The 21,288-nt window shown below is 33.8% G+C and overlaps 5 protein-coding genes across 5 annotated transcripts; 3 read left to right on the top strand and 2 right to left on the bottom strand.

The window, feature by feature from the left end:
• Nucleotides 1–231: 231 nt before the first annotated feature.
• Nucleotides 232–3,414, top strand: LOC145759142 (G-protein coupled receptor GRL101-like). Its single transcript, XM_082572899.1, has 2 exons — nt 232–1,271; nt 1,430–3,414. The coding sequence occupies exons 1-2, from the start codon at nt 1,253–1,255 to the stop codon at nt 3,127–3,129; spliced, it is 1,719 nt and encodes a 572-aa protein (XP_082429025.1). The 5' UTR covers nt 232–1,252; the 3' UTR covers nt 3,130–3,414.
• Nucleotides 3,415–3,698: 284 nt separating this feature from the next.
• LOC145760367 (b(0,+)-type amino acid transporter 1-like) lies at nt 3,699–6,296 on the top strand. The gene is made up of 5 exons (XM_082574235.1): nt 3,699–3,807; nt 4,043–4,281; nt 4,763–5,153; nt 5,267–5,454; nt 6,063–6,296. Exons 1-5 carry the CDS (start codon nt 3,699–3,701, stop codon nt 6,294–6,296), a joined length of 1,161 nt encoding a protein of 386 aa, XP_082430361.1.
• A 2,253-nt stretch (nt 6,297–8,549) lies between these two features.
• On the top strand, nt 8,550–17,585 carry LOC145759010 (uncharacterized). The gene is made up of 14 exons (XM_082572726.1): nt 8,550–8,790; nt 9,891–10,867; nt 11,131–11,667; nt 11,739–11,842; nt 11,957–12,186; nt 12,651–12,770; nt 13,090–13,232; nt 13,497–13,653; nt 13,967–14,061; nt 14,696–14,819; nt 15,286–15,530; nt 15,917–16,075; nt 16,496–16,718; nt 17,098–17,585. Exons 1-14 carry the CDS (start codon nt 8,566–8,568, stop codon nt 17,206–17,208), a joined length of 3,450 nt encoding a protein of 1,149 aa, XP_082428852.1. The 5' UTR covers nt 8,550–8,565; the 3' UTR covers nt 17,209–17,585.
• On the bottom strand, nt 17,510–19,927 carry LOC145759011 (proteasome subunit beta type-5-like). The gene is made up of 5 exons (XM_082572727.1): nt 19,764–19,927; nt 19,108–19,252; nt 18,655–18,866; nt 17,878–18,112; nt 17,510–17,815 (listed from the first exon to the last, which is right to left on the bottom strand). The coding sequence occupies exons 1-5, from the start codon at nt 19,899–19,901 to the stop codon at nt 17,727–17,729; spliced, it is 819 nt and encodes a 272-aa protein (XP_082428853.1). The 5' UTR covers nt 19,902–19,927; the 3' UTR covers nt 17,510–17,726.
• A 6-nt stretch (nt 19,928–19,933) lies between these two features.
• Nucleotides 19,934–21,142, bottom strand: LOC145759012 (mediator of RNA polymerase II transcription subunit 19-like). The gene is made up of 2 exons (XM_082572728.1): nt 21,017–21,142; nt 19,934–20,778 (listed from the first exon to the last, which is right to left on the bottom strand). Exon 2 carries the CDS (start codon nt 20,707–20,709, stop codon nt 20,056–20,058), a length of 654 nt encoding a protein of 217 aa, XP_082428854.1. The 5' UTR covers nt 20,710–20,778; nt 21,017–21,142; the 3' UTR covers nt 19,934–20,055.
• Nucleotides 21,143–21,288: the final 146 nt, after the last annotated feature.

The following is a 21,288-nucleotide window of genomic DNA, read 5'->3' as shown; positions in this document are numbered from 1 at the left end:
ATAAACGGAAATTAGATTAATTATGGAATTTTAAACGTTTTTAAATGAACGAATTAATGTTAAGTTTATTAATTTAGCCGACGGGCATTTTCGAAAACCGCAAAATCCGATAAATAACCTTCAAAGTTCAAGTTAAAACGGTTACCAACCACTTTATTAATATTTACTTAAAAATTTCCAACAAAATTTCCAAAACCCGAAAGTTAATTTATCGTCATAAGCCTATAATGTACGTCATAATCCTGAACAAAACATGGAAAATGACGTCACAAAGTCGTTTCAACGCTTCAGTAAACGAAAGTCTAAAGAAAGTTTTAAACTCAATTATGCAGTTTAGTGTCAAAACCTCGATGTGAAATATTAATGAGTGGCAGAAAGGGTTTAAATTTTCAATAGAATAATTTAAATGGAGTGTTTAAAGGTCTTACAAATAAGAACTAAAGGATACGGAAGGAATTTAAAATTACACCTTAATTTAGTTATTGAATTTATATTAGTTTTAGCTTAAAAATAGAAGGTCTAATTAATAATTCAACGTCACAAATCAACCTATTGGGACCCAAAATCGAAATGTGTAAATTTTTAAAATTGATTTTCTGGTATTTTTAATTACTAGAAATATATGCGGCTGGTAGACGGCTTATTCAGTTTAAATAATCGCTGTAACAAGCTGCCATGTTAAGAGTAACTTAATCTTCAAAACAGACAAAATACTTAAGTTATTGTACTTGACTGCTAAGCATAGCGAGCTAAGTACTTTATTATAGGTAGTCAGTAGCCTGTAAAGTAACGAACATACATCTACTTAAGATAATTTGTTTGACTGTACTTATCTGGGAATTTTAACAAATACCAAACGTCAAGTTCAGTAAGAAGACAGATTAGAATTTTAAAAGCTTTTAAACAGTAGCCAGCCATTTTAAAATAAATCGCCGAGTTTTACTTAAAATTAGGTTATTATATTTCTTACTACGTAGTTTTTTATCGACTTACACTTGCGTCATGTTATTAATAACATTAAACCAGTAATATTCATAAAAAGTAGTTAATTACCCGAATAGGGGCATTAATTACTGGATAATAACGATTTTTGATATTGATTCCCCTTAAAGTGAATATAAAGTAACCGATGAGGTTTAAAGTGTATTGATTAACCGTCAGAGCAAATAGGTACTGAATAAACACAACTACTTTAAACTATTTAAACAGTGTAGGTTTCGATGAAGTGTTGTTGTGTTAAGATGAAGTTAATATGAAGTACCAGCATGAAGGTGAGTTTTAAGTGGTTATAAATTATGTATAAACTTCAGTGAAGTTAATTTTAAACGCTTTTGAAACTTTAATAAAGTAAAAACTTATTCAGTGTAAAAGTTATTTAAAAATATTAAAAAGCGGAACCAAAAAATTAAATTAAAATTGTTTTAAATAGAAGAAGACGACTGCCCACTCTACCCTGTCCAAAATTCGTCATTCTGCTGCGACTATGACGTCATAAAAACGTATGGGAAAGCGCTCGAAACGAGGACAAGCAAGAACGAAACTTTTTGTACTTTCAGTGCGACCGAAACCAACGAAATTTTCACCACCAGAAATTTATCCGATCCGGTTCATCATTTTAAATACTCGGGAAATTCCCTCGATTGTGACGTATTCACGCAACTTTTCGCTACAACGACTTGCCACCAACAACAATGTCGACTTCCGCTCGCGATATGCACCAACACTAATGACGTCACAAATTTGACTGACGTCACAATCCTCGATGAAAGCTTGTGTCACTTTAAGAGCGAATGTGAAGGTTACGTAGACAACTTAAAGCATGGTGACAGTTTGTCGTTCAGTGACGTAGGCCACAGTGCTGGAATGATGATCGTCATCTGGTGTTTCGCACTCACAGCGTTTCTAGGCAACCTTGGGGTCATCCTCCACTGCGTACCAATCATGTACAAGAAGTTTCACAAGATGTGTCAAAACGAAAAGGTTCACATCTGGCTCGTGTTTAACTTAGCCTTATCCGACCTTATGATGGGGATCTACTTGTGTGTATATGCTGTAGAACATGGCCTGCATAAGGAGAGCTACTGCGACGAAGATCGGTATAATTGGCTCTCCAGCACCACGTGTTTGTCGATGGGGGTGTTGTCGTTCAGCTCGAGTCAAATCTCGGTCACGATTCTTGTTCTGATTACGTCATTTCGTCTTGTAAGCATCGTGCGACCGTACGCTTCACAACGACCATTGTTTAAAATCGCGGTTGTGATTTTGGGATTGTTTTGGTTGTTCTGGATCTTCTACGCGATTATTCCTGTGTTACCCATTGATTACGTCATAAACACGTTCAATAACTTCGTCAAACTACGACCCAGTCGCTGCATCCAACAACTCGATATGCATTTTGATTATTTTCAAGCTGTTATCCAAAGAATAAAAGGTTCTGTAAACAATTACTGCGACCAGGTCCCTTTAGCGCCACACAGCGACTTAACGTGGCGTGGTTTGATCGCCAGTGGGAGGCAGTACGGAGTCTTCAACGAAAATGAGGACCCTGTTTACTTTGGGTTTTATAACGAACAGAGCGTTTGCACGGCGACATATTTCATCGATTTTAAGCGAAAATCATCTCCATTTACATTAGCTGTCATTGTGTTCAACATTATCTGTTTTATTTACATTTTATTCGCTTATCTACATATCTGGAACCTTACCAAAAACCGGGGTTCGATCGCGAAGAAAATCTTGAGTTTAAGTTGTTTGTGTTGTCATAAACCGACGAAAAAAAGATCAATTCGGGCGAACAAAGACCCTCGACGAAAACACGAAGATTTTAAGATGCAGAAGCGAATTGTTTTTATTATCGCGACCGATTTTTTGTGTTGGATGCCAATCTGTATTCTTTCACTTTATAATTACTCAAAAAGTTGGCATTTTAAAAGTGATTCATGCGCTTATCATGACTATATTAATAGATGGCATGGCATATTCTCACTGCTGGCTGTGATTTTGACCCCAATTAATAGCGCAATTAACCCCTTTATTTACTCAGGACGATATTGGCAATATCTGCTTCGAAAAATTAAAAGTAAAATTAAGCATAGTACCAACATACAACGAACCATTTCATATATTTAAAGTGTTTTAACCCATACTACCTTAAGGTTAGATGTTTCATATTTATTGATGGAAAAGAGTGTGCTGTTGTCTTTAAACGCCAAGCTTGTGGGTTAATAATGTGGCATCGGTGCGACTCGAACCCCAAACCTTTCGGCTCGTAACTTTATGCCATATCCAGTATACCACACTACATAAAACCTATTTAAATTTTGTTAATAATTCGGTGCTAATACCTCATTCCGCTATTTTGTATGTTTAAAACTTCTTTAAATTGGTTCACAATAAATTATTTTTGTTTAAATATTTGAGTACTTAGTGTACGAGTTGTATTTTGATTTATTAATTAATATTTACTGACTGCAAGTTAAGTTGTGATTACAAACTGTTTATTTAGTCAGGAGGTAATGATTGACTTTGCAAATAATGCAAGCTAGAGTATTTTAAATACAAACCACAAGAGACCGAGTAATTTAAAATAAAAAGTCATTATTTAACTTAAAAACTAAAATAAAGAAAACCTTTAACAGTAAAAAATAAAAGGTCATTGAACCTTGATCTGCGTAGTTAAAGATATATTGTTTGTCATAATGGATAAAGAAGTTATTGTTACTAATAATGAAACAAACAAAGATGAAAAAGTTAATTTTGAGCTTAAAAAGAAGATAGGTTTGGGTAGCGGAATAGCAATGATTGCAGGTATTATGTTAAACTTTAAATCATCAAGTTATAACAAAAAACTTAAAGCAACCTTTTTAAATATAACTTTTAACCCATCATAGCAAATTGCAATTAATTTAAGCAGTTTTGCCCTTTAAAGTCGAAATAAAATCAACTAGAAAATAAAATAACCATTTAACATCATTCTAACAATGATTTAAATAATTTTTCATTAAACAAACCCTAATTCGTTCAAAATTATTTTTCGTGATAGGAACCATGGTTGGATCAGGAATTTTCGTGTCGCCAGTTGGCGTGCTAGCGGGGGCAAACGGGAGCGTAGGACTGAGCTTAATATTATGGGTCGCATGCGGACTGATTGCTGGCCTTATATCTCTATGTTATTGTGAGTTGGGGTCGTGTATTAGCGAGTCAGGCGGAGAGTACGCCTATCTGAACAAGAGTTATGGCCCACTTATGGCGTTCGTGTTTTCATGGACCTCGTGCGTGCTGGTGAGGAACAGTGGTAACGCCGCGACCGCATATACCTTCGGGAGCTATGCGGTCTCTGCTTTCTACGCCGGGGAGTGCCGGCCCCCAGATGTCATTATAAAGGCAAGAAAGTTACCTTTTTATATTTATTTATCCTCGATGTGGGAAGGTCAACTTCACAACCTTAATATAGAGTAACATTAGTTACCCCAACCCAGTCTTGAGTTGAATGTGTTAGTTTGGGATATTATAGATTATAATTGCCCGATAACTAAGCTGCTGATTAAGTGCTGGCTTAGTAGGGGTTCATACCGTTTATAGCGCCTTACTTAAAGGGTGCTACAGCATGAGAGCATTGGAAATCGAACTCAGAACCTTTTATAGTAAAGCCAGGTGTTCTGACCTCTACACCCCGCTGCCGGCAAAAGCTAACACAACGGCAAGAAAACGCGTTTAATTACTTTCTCCTCAAAATATTTCAAACAGTTCTGTTTTATTTTAGTTAGCTGCTGCCTGTATGGTTATATCCTTAAACGCTATCAACTACATCAGCGTTAAAGCATCTGCTAAGCTTCAAAACATCATGACAGTCGCCAAGTTCATCGCTATGGGGATAATTATAATCGCTGGGTGGGTTAAACTAGCCCAAGGTGACCCCATCGGGAGGATAAACTTTAACGATGCGTTTAAAAGCGAGGATTTAAGTACCTTGACCTTCACCCAGATAGGTTTGTCCTTCTACCAAGGTTTATGGTCATACGAAGGTTGGAATAACCTCAATTACATCACAGAAGAAGTCAAAGATTCGACGAAGAATCTTCCAATAGCGATCGGGGTCGCTCTACCCATTGTGACGTTGTTCTATTTACTTGTTAATGTTTCTTATTTCGCAGGTAAGGTTCGCGAGTTCTTATACTACAAATCAAACACTGAATTCTAGAATAAAACACCTGAATATTTCGTTCTAAACCTGTTCTTGTCCTTTAAAACTTTTTTTTTCTTCTAGTTTTGTCTCCATCTGAGATTTTACATTCGGACGCTGTTGCGGTCACGTGGGGGTACCGGGTCCTGGGACCGGCGGGTTGGATTATGCCGATATTCGTTTGTTTGTCTATTATAGGGGCACTCAATGGGTCGTGTATGACTGGTGCGAGACTACCATTTGTTGCCGGGCGACGGGGTCACATGCCGAAGGTAATGACGTCACAATATTAAAGTTTAACGTCACAACACCATTTCTAAGCTGTAGATGTAACTGAAAAACTTCCATTCAAACACTTTAAATGTCTTCCCCCCCGCAGATATTATCGATGATCCATGCAACCCTGTACACCCCGGCCCCCTCCCTCATCTTCAACACGATCCTCACCCTCGCCTTCCTGATCCCCAACGACTTCGACACTCTCCTATCAGCTTTCAGTTTCACTGCCTGGTTGTTTTACGGTCTCGTCATCGCCGGTCTCATCGTCATGAGGTTCACCTACCCCGACCTTCCTCGACCAATCAAGGTTCGTGACGTCATATTCCGTGCTTGGTGACGTCATATAATAAAGTTTTTTGTGGTCGTTTAAATAACGCTTTGGTGACGTAGTTAAAGGTTGTGGCGTTTTTGCGAAAGTCTTATGACGTCAGAAACTTTCATATTCAGTGTGTGATGACGTCAATTTATTTAAAATGCATATTTTGGGCAGTGTTCATATTGTTTGCGTAGTTACACCGTGACGTAGTTATAGTTGTGACGTAGTTGTGACGCCACTTTTAGGTACAGATGACGTGACAATGACTCAATTGATGTTTTTTAGGTTCCGATTATTCTCCCGGTCGTAGTCCTCGTCATCGCCGCGTACCTCGTTATAGCGCCACTAGTGGACAGTCCTGACGTCATCATCTTGTACGCGCTGGGGTACATGTTGTGCGGACCGATTGTTTATTATTTGCTGTGTCATAAAAAGTTGAAGATCCCGGGGATGGAGCGAGCGACTTTGTTTCTACAGACATTGTTGGAGGTTGCTCCGACGAATTGGGAAGAGAATTAACTTTTATTAATTAGATAAAATCTTGGTAAATTGCTGTGTTTGTTTTAATAAAGAAATAATGGTTAAAAATGTGATTTTAAACCAATTAACTTTTAAAACCATTTTTGACGATCAGAAAACAGCCATTTTTGTAGCTTAAAAACCAACCATTTTTTGAAATTTAAAACCAACCATTTTTGTAGCTTAAAAACCAACCATTTTTTGAAATTTAAAACCAACCATTTTTGTAGCTTAAAAACCAACCATTTTTGACGTTTAAAACCAACCATTTTTGTAGCTTAAAAACCAACCATTTTTGACGTTTAAAACCAACCATTTTTGTAGCTTAAAAACCAACCATTTTTTTAAATTTAAAACTAACCATTTTTTAACGTTTAAAACCATTTTTTAACCTTTAGAACCCTACTTTTAAAACCATTTTATTTTCGCCTTTAATAAACAAATGCAACCTACATGCAGTAAGTTATTAAATTATAAAAAATTCCCAAAACTCTAAAATCCAGGTCACAACCATTTTTAACTTTCAAACACAACGCGATATTGCAACAACCAACAACAAACAACCTGCGATCCATTATTACGTTTATTGTTTACAATTCATAACCCGCACAATTATTCATCAATTAATATCCTAAATAAAGCTAAGTAATCGATATTAGGATTTATATTTAACTCGGACCTTAACCTAGGAGTTCTAGAATGTTTTTAAGTATTTTAATTAAATAATATTTGTTAAAAGAATAAAACAAAATTTAGAATAATGATATCTCAAGTTTAGCGAGGGAAATGACGCAATAAGGCATCTAAGGTCGTAGATCTTCTGCGCAAGTAAAGTTGTGTGACGTCATAATCGATTTAAATGTTAACCACGTGACTTTGTTGGCAAGGAAGTTTGTCACGTGACAAGATATTCTTAGAAAATTTTTGACAGTCGCGATTGACAAACAAAGTTGTTTTTATTGAAATCTTAAATAATCGTCAATAATCAATAAAAATAAAAATTTAAAGATATAATAATCAGATGTTAAAAGGCAGAGGTTGGTTACAGCATTCTTACAGATAGTTAGCTAAATTGGGGTAAAAAATCAATAAAATATAATTAAATTTTTTTAAAATTATTTTAAAATGTAACTTACGAATCAAAACCTAATATTAACAACTTTAACAAAATCATAAATAGTAAAACTAAATTTAAATATTTAAATGAAGTCAAACGAAACTTGAAAATAATTATTTTTTAATCTAATTTTAGCGAAATTTTAATAGTTCGATTACATTACGTAATCATACCTTATTTAGTCTCTACAACTGGCAAGTAAAATTATTAATAACCTCGCTATAAAATAACAATTAAATTAAATTACTAATTTAACGAACAAAAAATCTTAAATTTACATAAATTTTTTTATGCTTTTTAAAAAGTTTTCTAATCTAACTAAACCCTATTTAAATAACGTTATATATAAGCAGTGTGTAAATAGAGATGTAATATATCATTAAGAGGGTTGAATTCGTTCATTTATGACAACATCCGCAGTGTATTGTAAATAAATGTCGATATTAGATAGCAGTATATAAATATTAAAGTATATTGAACAGAAGGCTTAAGATAAATGATAAAAATCAAATAAAAAAGAATTGAATCGAATAATTATTTTCTAAAGAACAAAATCATTTACTTAAAAATTTAATTCTCTGATTTAATAAAAATTCTAAGTCAAAGAAAACCAAAAAAAGCTGAGTTTTTATTTTTTCGAGAACAACCTTAAGTCTTGAGTTTACTTTTAGCTGAATACGCAAACAAAGATATTGTGACGTCATTATAGGCTTCCGTTAGGTATAAAAGCACGCGGCGTGTAATATACAACTAAGGTATCCGAGTATTTAAGTAAGATTAGATTGTTAGTAAATTAAAATAGGTTTTAAGAAATCAGCAAAAAAACAAAAAATATTTTAAGCGCTTAGTACAACTCCGTTTAACGACAAGAGGTAATGGGTTCGATCCCCACTGCTTCCATGCCATAGTGTCTCCAAGTAAAGTGCTTTTAGTCAAACATTAATAACTCCTTTAGAGCCTCATTGACAGCTTATTTATCAAAAATAAAGAGTAAGTTTAACGTTAGACCCCGAGTAAATTAAAAGGGACGATCATGTTTCAGAAGAGCAACTAAATTAAAAAAAATTAACAACTTTCTGTCAGTCAACAATAAAAATTAATAACAAAAAATTAACTTTTTTTTTGTAGCAGAAAAAATTAGAAATTATAAAAATGGAAATACGGATTTTACTTCGATTATTAGCGTTGTGGATTTACGTCACTGTTTCTATAGCAACCAACCCCTGTTGCAATAACCCCGCTTACCCCGTTTTAAAGTGCGAGGGTGAAAGTCACGTGGTTGGGGTGTGGGAATGCACGTGTGAAAATGGCGTGAAAACGGGGGAGAAGTTCCCGCCACTAACTTCAACTGTCGGTTTAGTTCTCCACAATGTCTCGGTAAGAAAATTGATTTAAAATTTAGGTGATAGGTTTTATATATTTTATTGGGGATGGGTTAAGCTGTTTTAATGTGTTAAAGCTATTAGAAAACACCGAGCTTAAGGGCAAATAGTGTGGCATTGGTGGGGTTCAAACCCAAAACCTTTAGCCCTTAAAGAATGTGCTTTTGTAACGTGTTTAAGCTATCCGTAAACACCGGGTTTAAGGGTGAATATATGCGGCATTGGTGCGACTCGAACCCGAAACATTTCGGCTTGTAATCGAATCCCATAAGGCAGGGTACAAACAAATAATAAAATGGAGTTAAAAAATAAATCTTTCAATAAACAATTAATTTTATTTTTGGTCAAAATAGAAAGTTATTTCAGTTTATATCGATCACTTGCGCCACGAGGTATGACGCGTAAGTGATGATGTAAGAATGACGTCATATGTATTGTATAAGTTGAAATCGTGAGATGTTAATGTTGTAAACAAAGTTGTGTAATGTCACGATGTTAATTTCTTAAATTTATTTAATTAAAATAAATGTTTTAAGATGGAGGTAAAGGACATTAGGTTGAAATTGTGAAAAAAAATTATAAAAAATTTAAAAATGAATGCCAAGAAAAATCCTCTTTTTAATTAAAAATCAGCACAGGATAATTAAAATTTAAACTCTTTAAAATATTCGAACAACGAATTAAAAATATTTGGTTTAAAATAATCATGTGAGTATACAAAAATGTTAATTAAAAAATTAAATAAAATTTTTCCCAAAATCTAATTTTTAACAAAAAAAAAACAGCGCAGGTCAAGTAAAAGCCTTTAAAATAGTCAAACAACAAAACAGGAGTGTTTTTTAACAAACTAATTAAATAATTTACGGTCCAAAAATAAACAAAGAAACTTTGAAATAAAATAAATTATTTCACAAAAAATAAAAAATATTTAAATCGTTTACAAAAAGTAAAATCAATCAAGAAATCAAAATATTAATTTATTAACCTCAAACATTTATCACAAAATCAATCAATTTCACTTATTTACTTAATCCAACCTAAAATCATTTTTATTTACCAGAAATTTTGTTCAAATATTTTCTCTTAATTCAACAGATTGCAAACCTAGCTCATTGTTTGCGAACAATCGCCAACCACTCGACCGATTCTGACGTCATAGCGTTTACAAGCTTACGCGAGATCAAAATCGATGGAAGAGATAACGGGAATGACGTCATCACGCTTAAATATTCTCGAACGTTCCCAGTGTTTCCCTCACTTTCTAAATTGAATTTACAAAATCTTGGAATTAATTTTCTCCACTTGAATTTCTTCGCCAAATTTTCTTCGATTTCTGACGTCGTGATTTCGGGCAATAATTTGGCAACCCTGGAGTTCGAAAAAGACCAAAATAACTCGGAAACACTGCCCATCCACAGTTTGAACAGTTTTAACGTTTCCAATAACAACATTGACGTCATCAAACCGGAAACTTTTGATCTTATGACGTCATTAGAGTCATTAGATTTGAGTTACAACGACCTTGAAACTATCCCGGATGGAATATTTTCAAAATTAAATATGCTGAGTCAGCTTTATTTGCAAGGAAATCGCTTAGTCACAATTACAGGTCACGTGTTCCAAGGTTTATATCAGCTGACGTCACTCGACCTTCAATACAATGACATCACAGACGTCGATTTCTCCGAGAAAATATTTTTTAATATGACGTCATCAATGGTGGACAATGAAGAAGAGCGATACGCTCTACAAGAACTGACTGTGCTGGATTTAAGTTTTAACAAAATTTCGAGGATCGAAAATATTTCGAGTTTTTCGATTTTATCGCAACTCGACTTTTTAAACCTCTCGAACAACCACCTCGAGATGGCGCCGCTGAGTCCGTTTTTGTTACTTTGTAATCTTCAGACTCTCGACCTCACCAGCAACAAGATTTCCCGCGTGGAAAGTCACGTGGAGGTTGCAAAGGAAACGTGTTTCGTCAACGCCCTAGCAACCGAAGCGCTAGAGAGCAACCTCGTGCTCGATTTATCTTTCAACCAAATTTCGAAACTAGGAAATTTAACATTCAGGTAAGTGACGTCATAATTTATGACGTCATCACTTGTGACGTCATTTTTTGCTAAGTTACGAAAATCAAGAAGTAAGCTTTAAATTAAAAAGTATAAACCAATTTTAACTCTCCGAAATTTACAAAGATCGTGACGTCATAAAATCGTGACGTCACAAGATCTCGACGTCATCGTGACGTCACAAATATTTTTAACAAATCAAAAAAACGTAGTAATCGAAATTAGGATGAAAATTTTATGAAAAAATATTTTAAATTTTTCAGCAATATTCCTTGGTTGTCGTCCATTAAACTCAACTCCAACAACATCATCGACATCGAGGAAATCGCGTTCAAAGGAATCCCGCTCCTCAAAGAACTTCATCTAAGCGGGAACTTACTCCAGGAATTCGATGCTCGGATCTTAAACAATCTCACATACCTAGACTTGAGTAACAACCTTTTAACCCAAGTTTCAAGGTCATGGGTGGACGCTGTGTCCCCCGACCGCGAGGGGCAACTAAATCTCGGTGGTAACCGGTTAGTTTGTGACCACAAGATGGAGTATTTGTTTGCAAAGGCCTCGTGCAACGAGATCAGTGAGAAAGATTTGTATTCACAAACTTCGATCGACCAACTGAACGACTTTACCGAGGCTTTCAACAACTCGGCTAACTTAACACTGCCATCTCCCGGATTGTGTACGGTGTTGGTTTCGTCGGAGGAGTGCGCTATGAGGCTGGGAAGCGACTTTAACAAGTGTTTGTTTCGATCATATTTGGATCTTGCCCGCGTTAGCAAAAACCTAACTGGCGTATTCGAGTAAGTCACGTGACTGTAATGACGTCATCAAAAATGATCTCATAATATTCACCAAATATCTTTGTTTTTAGGCCGTTGTTAGACAACCTTGAAATTCTTTTCCATTACGCGAGGATCGCTTCCGATAAATTCAGCGACAAAGAGTTGGCAAAGGGGCGGGAAAATATAATTTATGGTAAGTTTGAGGTTTAATAAAGAATAAACAATGACTCTATTGTTCCAACAATAAAACAAACAAACAATGCTTTAACAATGCAAACCACTGTTAATAACAATGAAAACTATTTAGCACTAAACAACATTGCCGGAACTTTATACATCGACAACGGCCACTTGATTGGTTACATCGGCGGTGACGTCATAATGGGAATATCGGATATTACGTCACAGAGGCGGACGAGGTCAATACCCCATCGTAACCCCGGGTTAGGGTTTAGTTTGACCAATCAGGGGAACGGAATGTTTTTACAATCGCTTTTACAATACCGGATGTCGCCTTTTGTTCAAAGTGCTTGTAATGTGAGTTCAGGGTCGTAACAAAATGTGACGCTTAATTTATCATCTGTATATAATAGGGCCCCCATAGATGTTGCATGTAGGCCTGATTTAAAGGTCTTTAAAATAAATAAAACTGCTGTTTGTGGTGCGCAGGTAAATTATTACAGGCAAACATTGGTTTAGAGTTGCAACCATATTATAACAACTAAAACAACGACCATGAGGCGAGATATCGACTAGTTTCGCCATTTAAATTTAGCCTAATTAACTAAAAAGAGGGTTAGTGACTTAATCCACCCCTTTTACCCCTAAATAAAAGCTGTATTTTCATTGTCATGGGTTTTACCAAGAAATATTTTATTAAAATAAAATTCATCAATTCAAATATTACAACTTCGCCGGCCTTATTTTAAATCATTTTAAACGAGTGTTTTAATAGGTTAACCTTGCTTTTATACCTTTAACTAAACAACCAACTATTACAGGCTACATTCAATGGGAAAACGACCTCTAGGGATAAAAGTCAAATGGAAATCCTGCTTCCAACTTCACTTTACAACGAAAACAACGGAGGAAAAATAACATTTGCAGTTTACAAGGACAACGTACGAGTTATTAAGTTTATATTTAATACTACAGCAACGTAGTATTTAGTTTAGTACGAAGCTTTTAAATAAGCAAACTCCTTTTTAACAAATTTTTTTTTTTTTAAGACTTTAAAAACAATATTTTACCAAAATTTGGGCCAACATTTTTACAGAAATTAAAAGCCATTACTTAGAGTAAAGTTTAAAGTGAAAAGGAGTTTAGAAAAACTCCTCTTTTTCGGTAAAATGACGTTTTAAAAATCTACGGTTTTCGGTAAAACGTTCACAGTTTTCGGTAATTTAACAACTACATAAAACCTTTAAATATTTTGTTTAGTTCTTGTTTCCAACCGACAATGAACTTAAAACCCCGATTATCTCAGCTGATGTATTCGATAAAAATATAAACAACCTCCAAGAACCTGTCGTCATAACCGCTACAATTAACGTGGATTACAACGTCACCGATGACGTCATTATGTAAGTTTAGTCTACAGCATAAACAACATGTTAAAACCATTAAACAATTTAAAACCATTAACCAATTAAAAACCATTAAACAATTTAAAACCATTAACCAATTAAAAACCATTAAATAATTTAAAATAATTAACCAATTAAAAACCACTAAGGACCATAATCAACCAATTAACCAATTTGCCATTTAAATACACCATTGTTAAACCAATAAAACGATAAATAAACCAAATACACTAAATCCTAATATTTTAAAATTGGTTTCAGGTGCAGTTTCTGGGATTTCAAAATCTCTAACTGGTCGAGCGAGGGGTGCAGTTTGTTTAACTTTACTTTACATAAAACTGAACCCTTAACAGCCACAGTGACTTGCCATTGCGAACATTTAACCAACTTTGGTATTCTACTGGACTATAACCCAACGGTAAGTCATGTTGTTATATACTTACTTGGGTGTGGGAAGGTCGAATGCGCAACCTAAACATAGAGTAACATCAGTTACCCCGACCCACTCTCAAATTGCCTTTGACAGTTTGGGATATTATAGATTATAATTACCCGGTAATTAAGTTGCTAATTAGGTGTTGGCTCAGCAGAAGTTTATATCGTTTATAGTGCCTTACTTGGGGCCCTATAACACAAGAGCAGTGAAAATCAAACTTAACTAATTAATTAACAACTTTAACTACAAGTTCACCTCGCTGTTTTAATTAAAAATATTTTAATTAATTTTTTAGGTCAACAAAGACACTTATGACTACGTCATCAGTTATATTTCCTACGTAGGCTTGATCGCTTCGATCACCGGTCTAGTTATAACGATAATTTACAGGTAAGATTTAAATTTAAAAAAATCTGTTCACAAGATGGCGATATAGAGAGGCCAATTTGATTTTATGTTGTTCACAGTTCAACTAAACATCTTTTTAAAGTTGAAAACATCTTTTTAATACAAAACTAAGTAACGTATAAATAATATAATCACAAAAATTCCAAGTAACCAAATATTATATAAAAAAAAACAACTGTTTAAATATTCCTGCATAAAAAGTTTTAGATTTTTGGGTAAAATTATTTATTTCCTAGCAATTACTGCACAAAAAACACCATTGAACAAAATAACCAATTGTTTAACCATTTTTGTAAAAAATAACCAATTAATCGACCATTATTGTACAACATTATTTAACCATTTTTCTATAAAATAACCAAACCAAATATTAAACCTATATTGTACAACATATCTTAAACTAAATCACCACTATTGTAGAAAACTACCATGCCTAACCACTTTGGTACTAAACAACCAGTTAATCGACCATTATTAAACCATTATTGTACAACATACCTTAAATTAAATCACCACTATTGTAGAAAACTACCATACCCAACCACTATGGTACTAAACAACCATACTTAACCACTATGGTACTAAACAACCACTCAAACCATAACTTTATGTTTAGATTAAGCAACAGAGAACTTAGAAGAGGTGTGCCACAAATAATTCTGTTACATCTTTGCTTCACACTTCTGTTACTCTACCTGTCTCTTATCATTAATGACACCAAGTTTATAACCTCCAATAAGGTTTGTGCTCATCTAAAGTTAAATATAAAACCAATATCTTTTAAATAATAACAAACAATCAAACACAGTTGTATTAAGTCCATTAAAAGTAAGACTTTGCCATATTTTGGAATCCCAAAGAAATGAAACACTATAAAAATATAATATTTTAATCTAAATCTTATCTTCAAAATTCGTTTTTATTTGACAACGAAACTAAGATGTCAAATAACAAAAAAAATTCAGTCATTTTATATAAAACGTTGATATAAAAAGTTTGATTAAATTTTGAAGAAACCAAATTCTATAAACCTAAAGCAACAACAATTTAGCGCCAAAAAAACTCTTAATTACTTTAAAAGAACTTACATTAATTAAACTTTTTAATTATTTAACCTTATTCCAACCCTTTATATAACAAATGTTTTCTATCAACATCCATAACCCTGAACAATCTATTTTAAAAACCAATCTTAAATTTTTCCAGGGTTTATGTTTCTCAATTGGGATAATCACCCACTTCTCATTACTCTCAGTATGGGGTTGGGCAGTAACAGAAGCAGTGTCAATGTATTTACTCCTAGTGAGAGTTTACAACGTTAACTTAAAAAACTTCCTCACAAAATCAACTTTATTGTGCTATGGTGTTGCTCTGTTGTTAGTTGGTGCTAGTTTGTTTTATTCTGCTATGAGGACAAACTTTCCATCTAGGAATGTGTTACGAGCATACAGGTCAGAATTAATTAATTAATGTTAATTAACCAACCAATTAAAACCATTTAAATCAACCAACCTATTAAAACCATTTAAAATACTAACCAATTAAATAACCAACCAATATAAATTACCAACCAATTTAAATTACTAATTAATTAAAACCATTTAAATTAACCAACCAATTAAAACCATTTAAATTAACCAACCAATTAAAACCATTTAAATAACCAGCTAATTAAAACCATTTAAATAACCAGCTCATTAAAACCATTTTTATTCAATCAATCAATATTAAACCAACACCGTTTTTTAAAATTAATAATTTCTCAACCGACCAAATAACCCAAAATTGGGGTTAATACAAGATTACCCCAGAAATAACCCCTACTATTGCATTACAGTAAAGGGGGTTTATGCTTCCCCACTTCACCCAACCACTGGTACTTTGTGATCGCCCCAATCGCGATGGCTTGTTTGTTAAACTGTACTCTGTTTGTGTTTATTGTGGTTGCTCTTAATAGGACGGCAAAGTCAGAAGCTAGCGGGGACAAAAAAAGAGTGTAAGTTAAAACAATTAACATATTTGTAATAAAGCTTAGTGGATAATATAAGTCAGTGATCAATTTATAGACTGACAAAATAAAAAAAAAATGCAGTTTGTGGTGCGCAGGTAAATTATCACTGGCTAATATTAGTTTAAAGTTGTGACCACATTATGACAATTAAAATGTTAATTGTAAGGCAGGTTATAGTGGACAATATATATATATATAAATATATAAGTATGTCCAGTTTATTGAACTTTAAATGAAAAAACCTTCTGTTTGTGGTGTATACAGCAGCACATGAGTACCATCAACTATATTGACACTTAGCTGTTAGTTTGTAAATGGTAAAAATGTAAGAATCCCGAGTTACCCATAATTAAGATTTCAAAGTCAACTTTCGCAAGAAGACAAACTAAATAATTTTTTTTTCAGAATTAAGAACCGATTACGACAAGCGATATGCATCACCGCACTCTTGGGGGTCACATGGGTGTTTGGGTTCCTTAAAATATTTGTGGAGGGTTTGTGGGGAGAGACAGGACGAGATGGGGTCTTCGTGATCGACATTTTGTTCGCCACCTGTAACTCTATTCAAGGATTTGTGATTTTTTTGATGTTTTGTGCGACTAAAATCTGGGAGGAATCCCGCTGCACGGTAAGTTGGGATTAGGGGGTTAAAATGTTTGGGTTAATAAGATTAAAAGTTAGGGGTTGTTGGGGGTAAAATGTAGGGTCAATGAGAATAAAACTTGAGGTTAATCGGATTTAAAACCTGGCTTGTTGGGTTTAAAGTTCGCTTAAGGGGGTTAAAATTTTGTGGAGTAATGGGGTTGAAAATTGGGGTAGGCTGGGTTAAAAGTTAGGAATAGTTGAGTTAGATTTAAAAATTGGATTAAATTCAATAAATCGAAAAGTTTGATACTTGTTAAAGTTGGATCCATGAATTATAATTATTATTGCCCATACAATAGAAAAAAGGAAAATATTCCTTAAAATATAAAATCATAATCGTGACATTTTAATTGAATCCACAGAAGACTCTGCAGCGCCTCCAAACAGACAGTTTTGCAGGTCGAAGATGGACGTCGTCAGCCGAACGAACAGAATCAACCAACACTAGTTCCCATTGCAACACAAAAGTTTAAGGAACTCCACTAGGGGGGGTAAAAACAATCAAATTGGAGCAAAGTTAGATATCCCCATAAGATGTCAAAGCTGACACTTGAGAACAGCATTATGACATCATAAACATGAACAATATGTCATAGTTAACCATTGTTAACAAACAATGTTGCCTGGCACTTTTAAGCAATTGATAACAGTTTTTGTGTTGAAAAAAGGTTTTAAAATGTGAAACCGCCGCTATATTTGTTGCAAAACCAATGAGCGCTAAAGCGCCCACTTGTGATGTTTCAGAACTCTTTATTTTTTTGATGTTGTTATAATTAAAAAAAACAAAATTAATATTTTGTCACTACTTTGCAGCAGCTTGAACTTTATTGTTAACAGTCAACTTAAGCTAAGGGAGATAATAACAGTTTTAATGCAAAACCATGTGAAACAATGGTTAAAACCATAAAAATATGGTCAAAACCATGTGCACCATGGTAAAAACCATAAGTATCATGGTAAAACCACGCAGAACCATGGTAAACACCATGATTTACTTTTTCTGGTTTTTATATTGATAATGAAGATCCTTGACGTCATTCCAAGCAATATGTTCCCAGCCTGTCTCCTTCATGTGGTATACTAAACAAGATAGTAAATAGGTTTTTTATTTGTCCTCAAAATCACAAAAAGATTCAACTTACAATTCACGTTTCCTCCGCTGTAAGCATCCCTGTGCGTGGCATGGTAGATCGCACGCTGTCCCAATTCCAATGCCTCGTTCACTCCCATATCATACTTGTACCCCGCATCCATGACCCCGTAAGCGTACGTGGCCCCCGACCCCACACTGAACATGTCCCCAGCGAGCCGCTGTCCGTCACTGTCAACGTAATACAAACCAGGCCCCCGTTTGTCCCAACCACAAATCATGGTTCCCTGTAAACATTAAACAAAGTCACCTGGTTTGTATCACGTTACTTAACAGTTAAAAATTTATCTATATATATATAATAAGGCTTAGTTGAAGATATATTTATGTATGTACAATTTATAACAAAATAAATATATTCGTTTGTGGTGCGCAGGTAAATAATCAAAGGCAAAAGTTAGTTAAGAGTTGCAACCATATTATAACAATTAAAATACCGTCCATAGAGCGAGCTATCAGCTAGTGTAAAGTAAGAGTAAATTACACTTTTGATCATTTTTAGATAAAAAAACAAAAAAATGCTTTACCTAAGAAATTGCTTTGCTAAAGCTAAGCTCAATTTAATATAAATTCTAAGACTTTTAAGGCCTAAAAACTTTATCTTGTTAACTTAAACTAAGCATATGATTGCCCTGTTACATTAAATAACAAAAAACAATAATATGCAATCAACAACAATTTAAAAATAAGAAACAAAAACTGCCGAGCTATCTTAATACCTACTTCTTGTCCTTACAAAAACATTCTAGAACTCACAAACCACACTCACCATTGAAAGTCCCATCCCCTTGTATCCATACACCATATTAGCCAACAACTTTGATGCAGCAGCTACAGATATCCTCTCCTTGTTCCTCAGCTCATAGATCCGACAATGTTTCGCGAGCACTCTCTCCCAGAAGGAGCAATCAGCTGCCCCTCCAGCCATTGTACCCAGCAAATAGGGGTTAATTTCGATCACTTTCTTGACAGTCTGGGATGCTAGAAAAGTAAAAGAATGTTTTGGTTTTGTTAAAATTATTTTTTTGGGCAAAAAAAAGACAAAAACATTACCAACAGACTAAAGTAGATATTTCTAATACATGAAAAATATTTAAATTAATGACTTTCATTCGTTACAAAAAAGACTAAATGCACATAAGTATAAACCCACAAAAAGTTAACAAAACACAAATTTCAAACAATGACAGAAAAACAAACAATTTAAAATATTTAAACTCACCGATGTAATCTCCTGCTGTTGCCCTTGAGTCTGTTGCCACGACGACCCCATGCTCAAACTTAAAAGCAAGAGTCGTTGTTCCGTGATTGAATCTGATGTGGACATCACTTCGAGGGTTGTTCATGTGAGCCATGTAAGACTTGGCCTAAGTAGAAATCAAAAGTTAACTCATTAGACTTTAATATATGGAAGTTTTGTATATATATTATAAGGTGCTTTTAAAAATGACTGGCATATAAAAACATTAGTTCATCTAACTTTTTTGTTTTGAAGTTTTGCATGACTAGGCCTCACACTGTACATAGTTTACTTTTAAAGAAAAACTTGTTTAAAATAAATCAACTTTAACGACAATAAGACATTTTCTTTTAACCCTACACTGATCCTTCTTAAAAAATACCCGTATATTAGTTTGACTTCAAATTAGAAAAAAGTTTAATTTTCGGAAGCAGTATTGTTTTGTTTTTAACATATATGCCGATTTGGTAAAAGCATTTTCACTTATATAAACCAATTGTTGTGCACACATTTAATAATGAACTTATATCGCGACTAACCAAAATTTAATACAAAAATAACTAAGATAAAAAAACCACAGCCATATAAAATTAAAAATCTTTAAGTTAAAAACTCAAATAATTTAATAAAAAGCTTACTTCATCAGATGTTGGCACTTTAAACACATCCTCATTAACTTCATTCAATTCATTTCTTGATAAAACTGATTTTGATTTAAAATTTAAACTCCACTTTTTATCCAAAGATTCCGTTCGACATAAATCAGCTAACGCCATTTTTAAACAAAATTAAATTTAACTAATTTGCTGTGAAAAGAGAAAAGATAAAGTTAATTTAAAAAAAAACATGATTTGGTATTACAAAGTTTTAAACAAGAAAAAATAATGCGTTTTTTAAATTTTAAAAATAATAACAATTTTGTAATAGTTTTTATTGTCCTCTCTCCTTTTCCTTCTCTTTTTTCCTTTTTTTCTCCTTTTTCTTTTTCTTCTTCTCATTATCTTCATGTTTTCTCTTTTTATGTCTTTTATTTTCCTCAGGTTCAGGCGTCCAAGACTCCTGCCCACTAGTGTCCGGTCGACTCTTATTTTTATGATGTCTATGTTTCCGTCGACCTTCACTTTGTTGGTAAGGTCGATACTGATCTGGGATCGGACCTGGATGTAGTCTAAAAGCAGCCATAAGCACCCCCGACGACAGAGGTTGTATTTCTTTACTCCCAACAATAGGGGGCTTTTCGATCAAAGCTCTCAAACTGCCCCCATTTGCCCCAGCTGGGGTGTCGACAACTCCAGGTAAATCGGGTAAAAACGAGCTCAACGACTCTTTCAACTTTTTCACACAAAACTTGTTATAAGTTGACTCAAGTCCAAAATGAGCAAGCAAGTTTGTGCTCCCGTTAACTGAAGTAGAAGGGGGTAAATCTTTGACTAAATAGAATGAGTTGGTGGGTTGTGGGGTTAAATTAGAGCTAGGTACTTCCCCGATTAAGTTTTGTTCGGTGTTTTGCATAAACGAGCTCCCGATATCGTGTAAAACATGCTGATGCTGGTCATATTGTTGGTAGTGGTTTGAATATTCCATAAACTTAACCTATGTGGGAATGACCAAGTTATATACTAACACAAGAGTTGTAACTAAATGTGTAAATCCCTAATGTAAAAGGCAAATATTAAACAAGGTTTTTGATTTACAAAAATCAGGTAACTTCTACTACTTATAGAAAACAACATGCATTATAATTAGCATTAATAACCTTAAATTATCTACAGTTAGGGCAAGTAAGGTAGTAGTTTAAGTCAGTAACGTTAGTCAGTTAGTTGATAGTTTAAATCGCAAAACAACAATCCAACGAATATTAACAATTAAAAAATAAACGTGAATAACTTACATGCGTTTAAAAACTGAGATATTTTAGCTTTAAAACTTTATAAAACCCATAAAATATTGAGATAAACAAATAACTAAAACTACAATTCACTTTTAAACTAATTTAAATTCACCAAAACTGTTCCTAGCCTAAAATTTAAACAATGTGCTGAGTAATAATAGTGACTAACCGATTTGTGACTAAACAGAGCTAATGACTGAAACCATCACATTTTTAATAAAATATTTGTCCCCAAATTATAAATTATACAAAAAAAAGAGCTATCTTTTCAG

Source organism: Corella eumyota, chromosome 7 (assembly GCF_963082875.1).
Source record: "Corella eumyota chromosome 7, kaCorEumy4.1, whole genome shotgun sequence".
In the NCBI taxonomy this organism is placed as follows: Eukaryota; Metazoa; Chordata; class Ascidiacea; order Phlebobranchia; family Corellidae; genus Corella; species Corella eumyota.
Note: the sequence above shows the minus strand (reverse complement) of the source record. Positions and strands in the feature narration are given on the sequence as shown.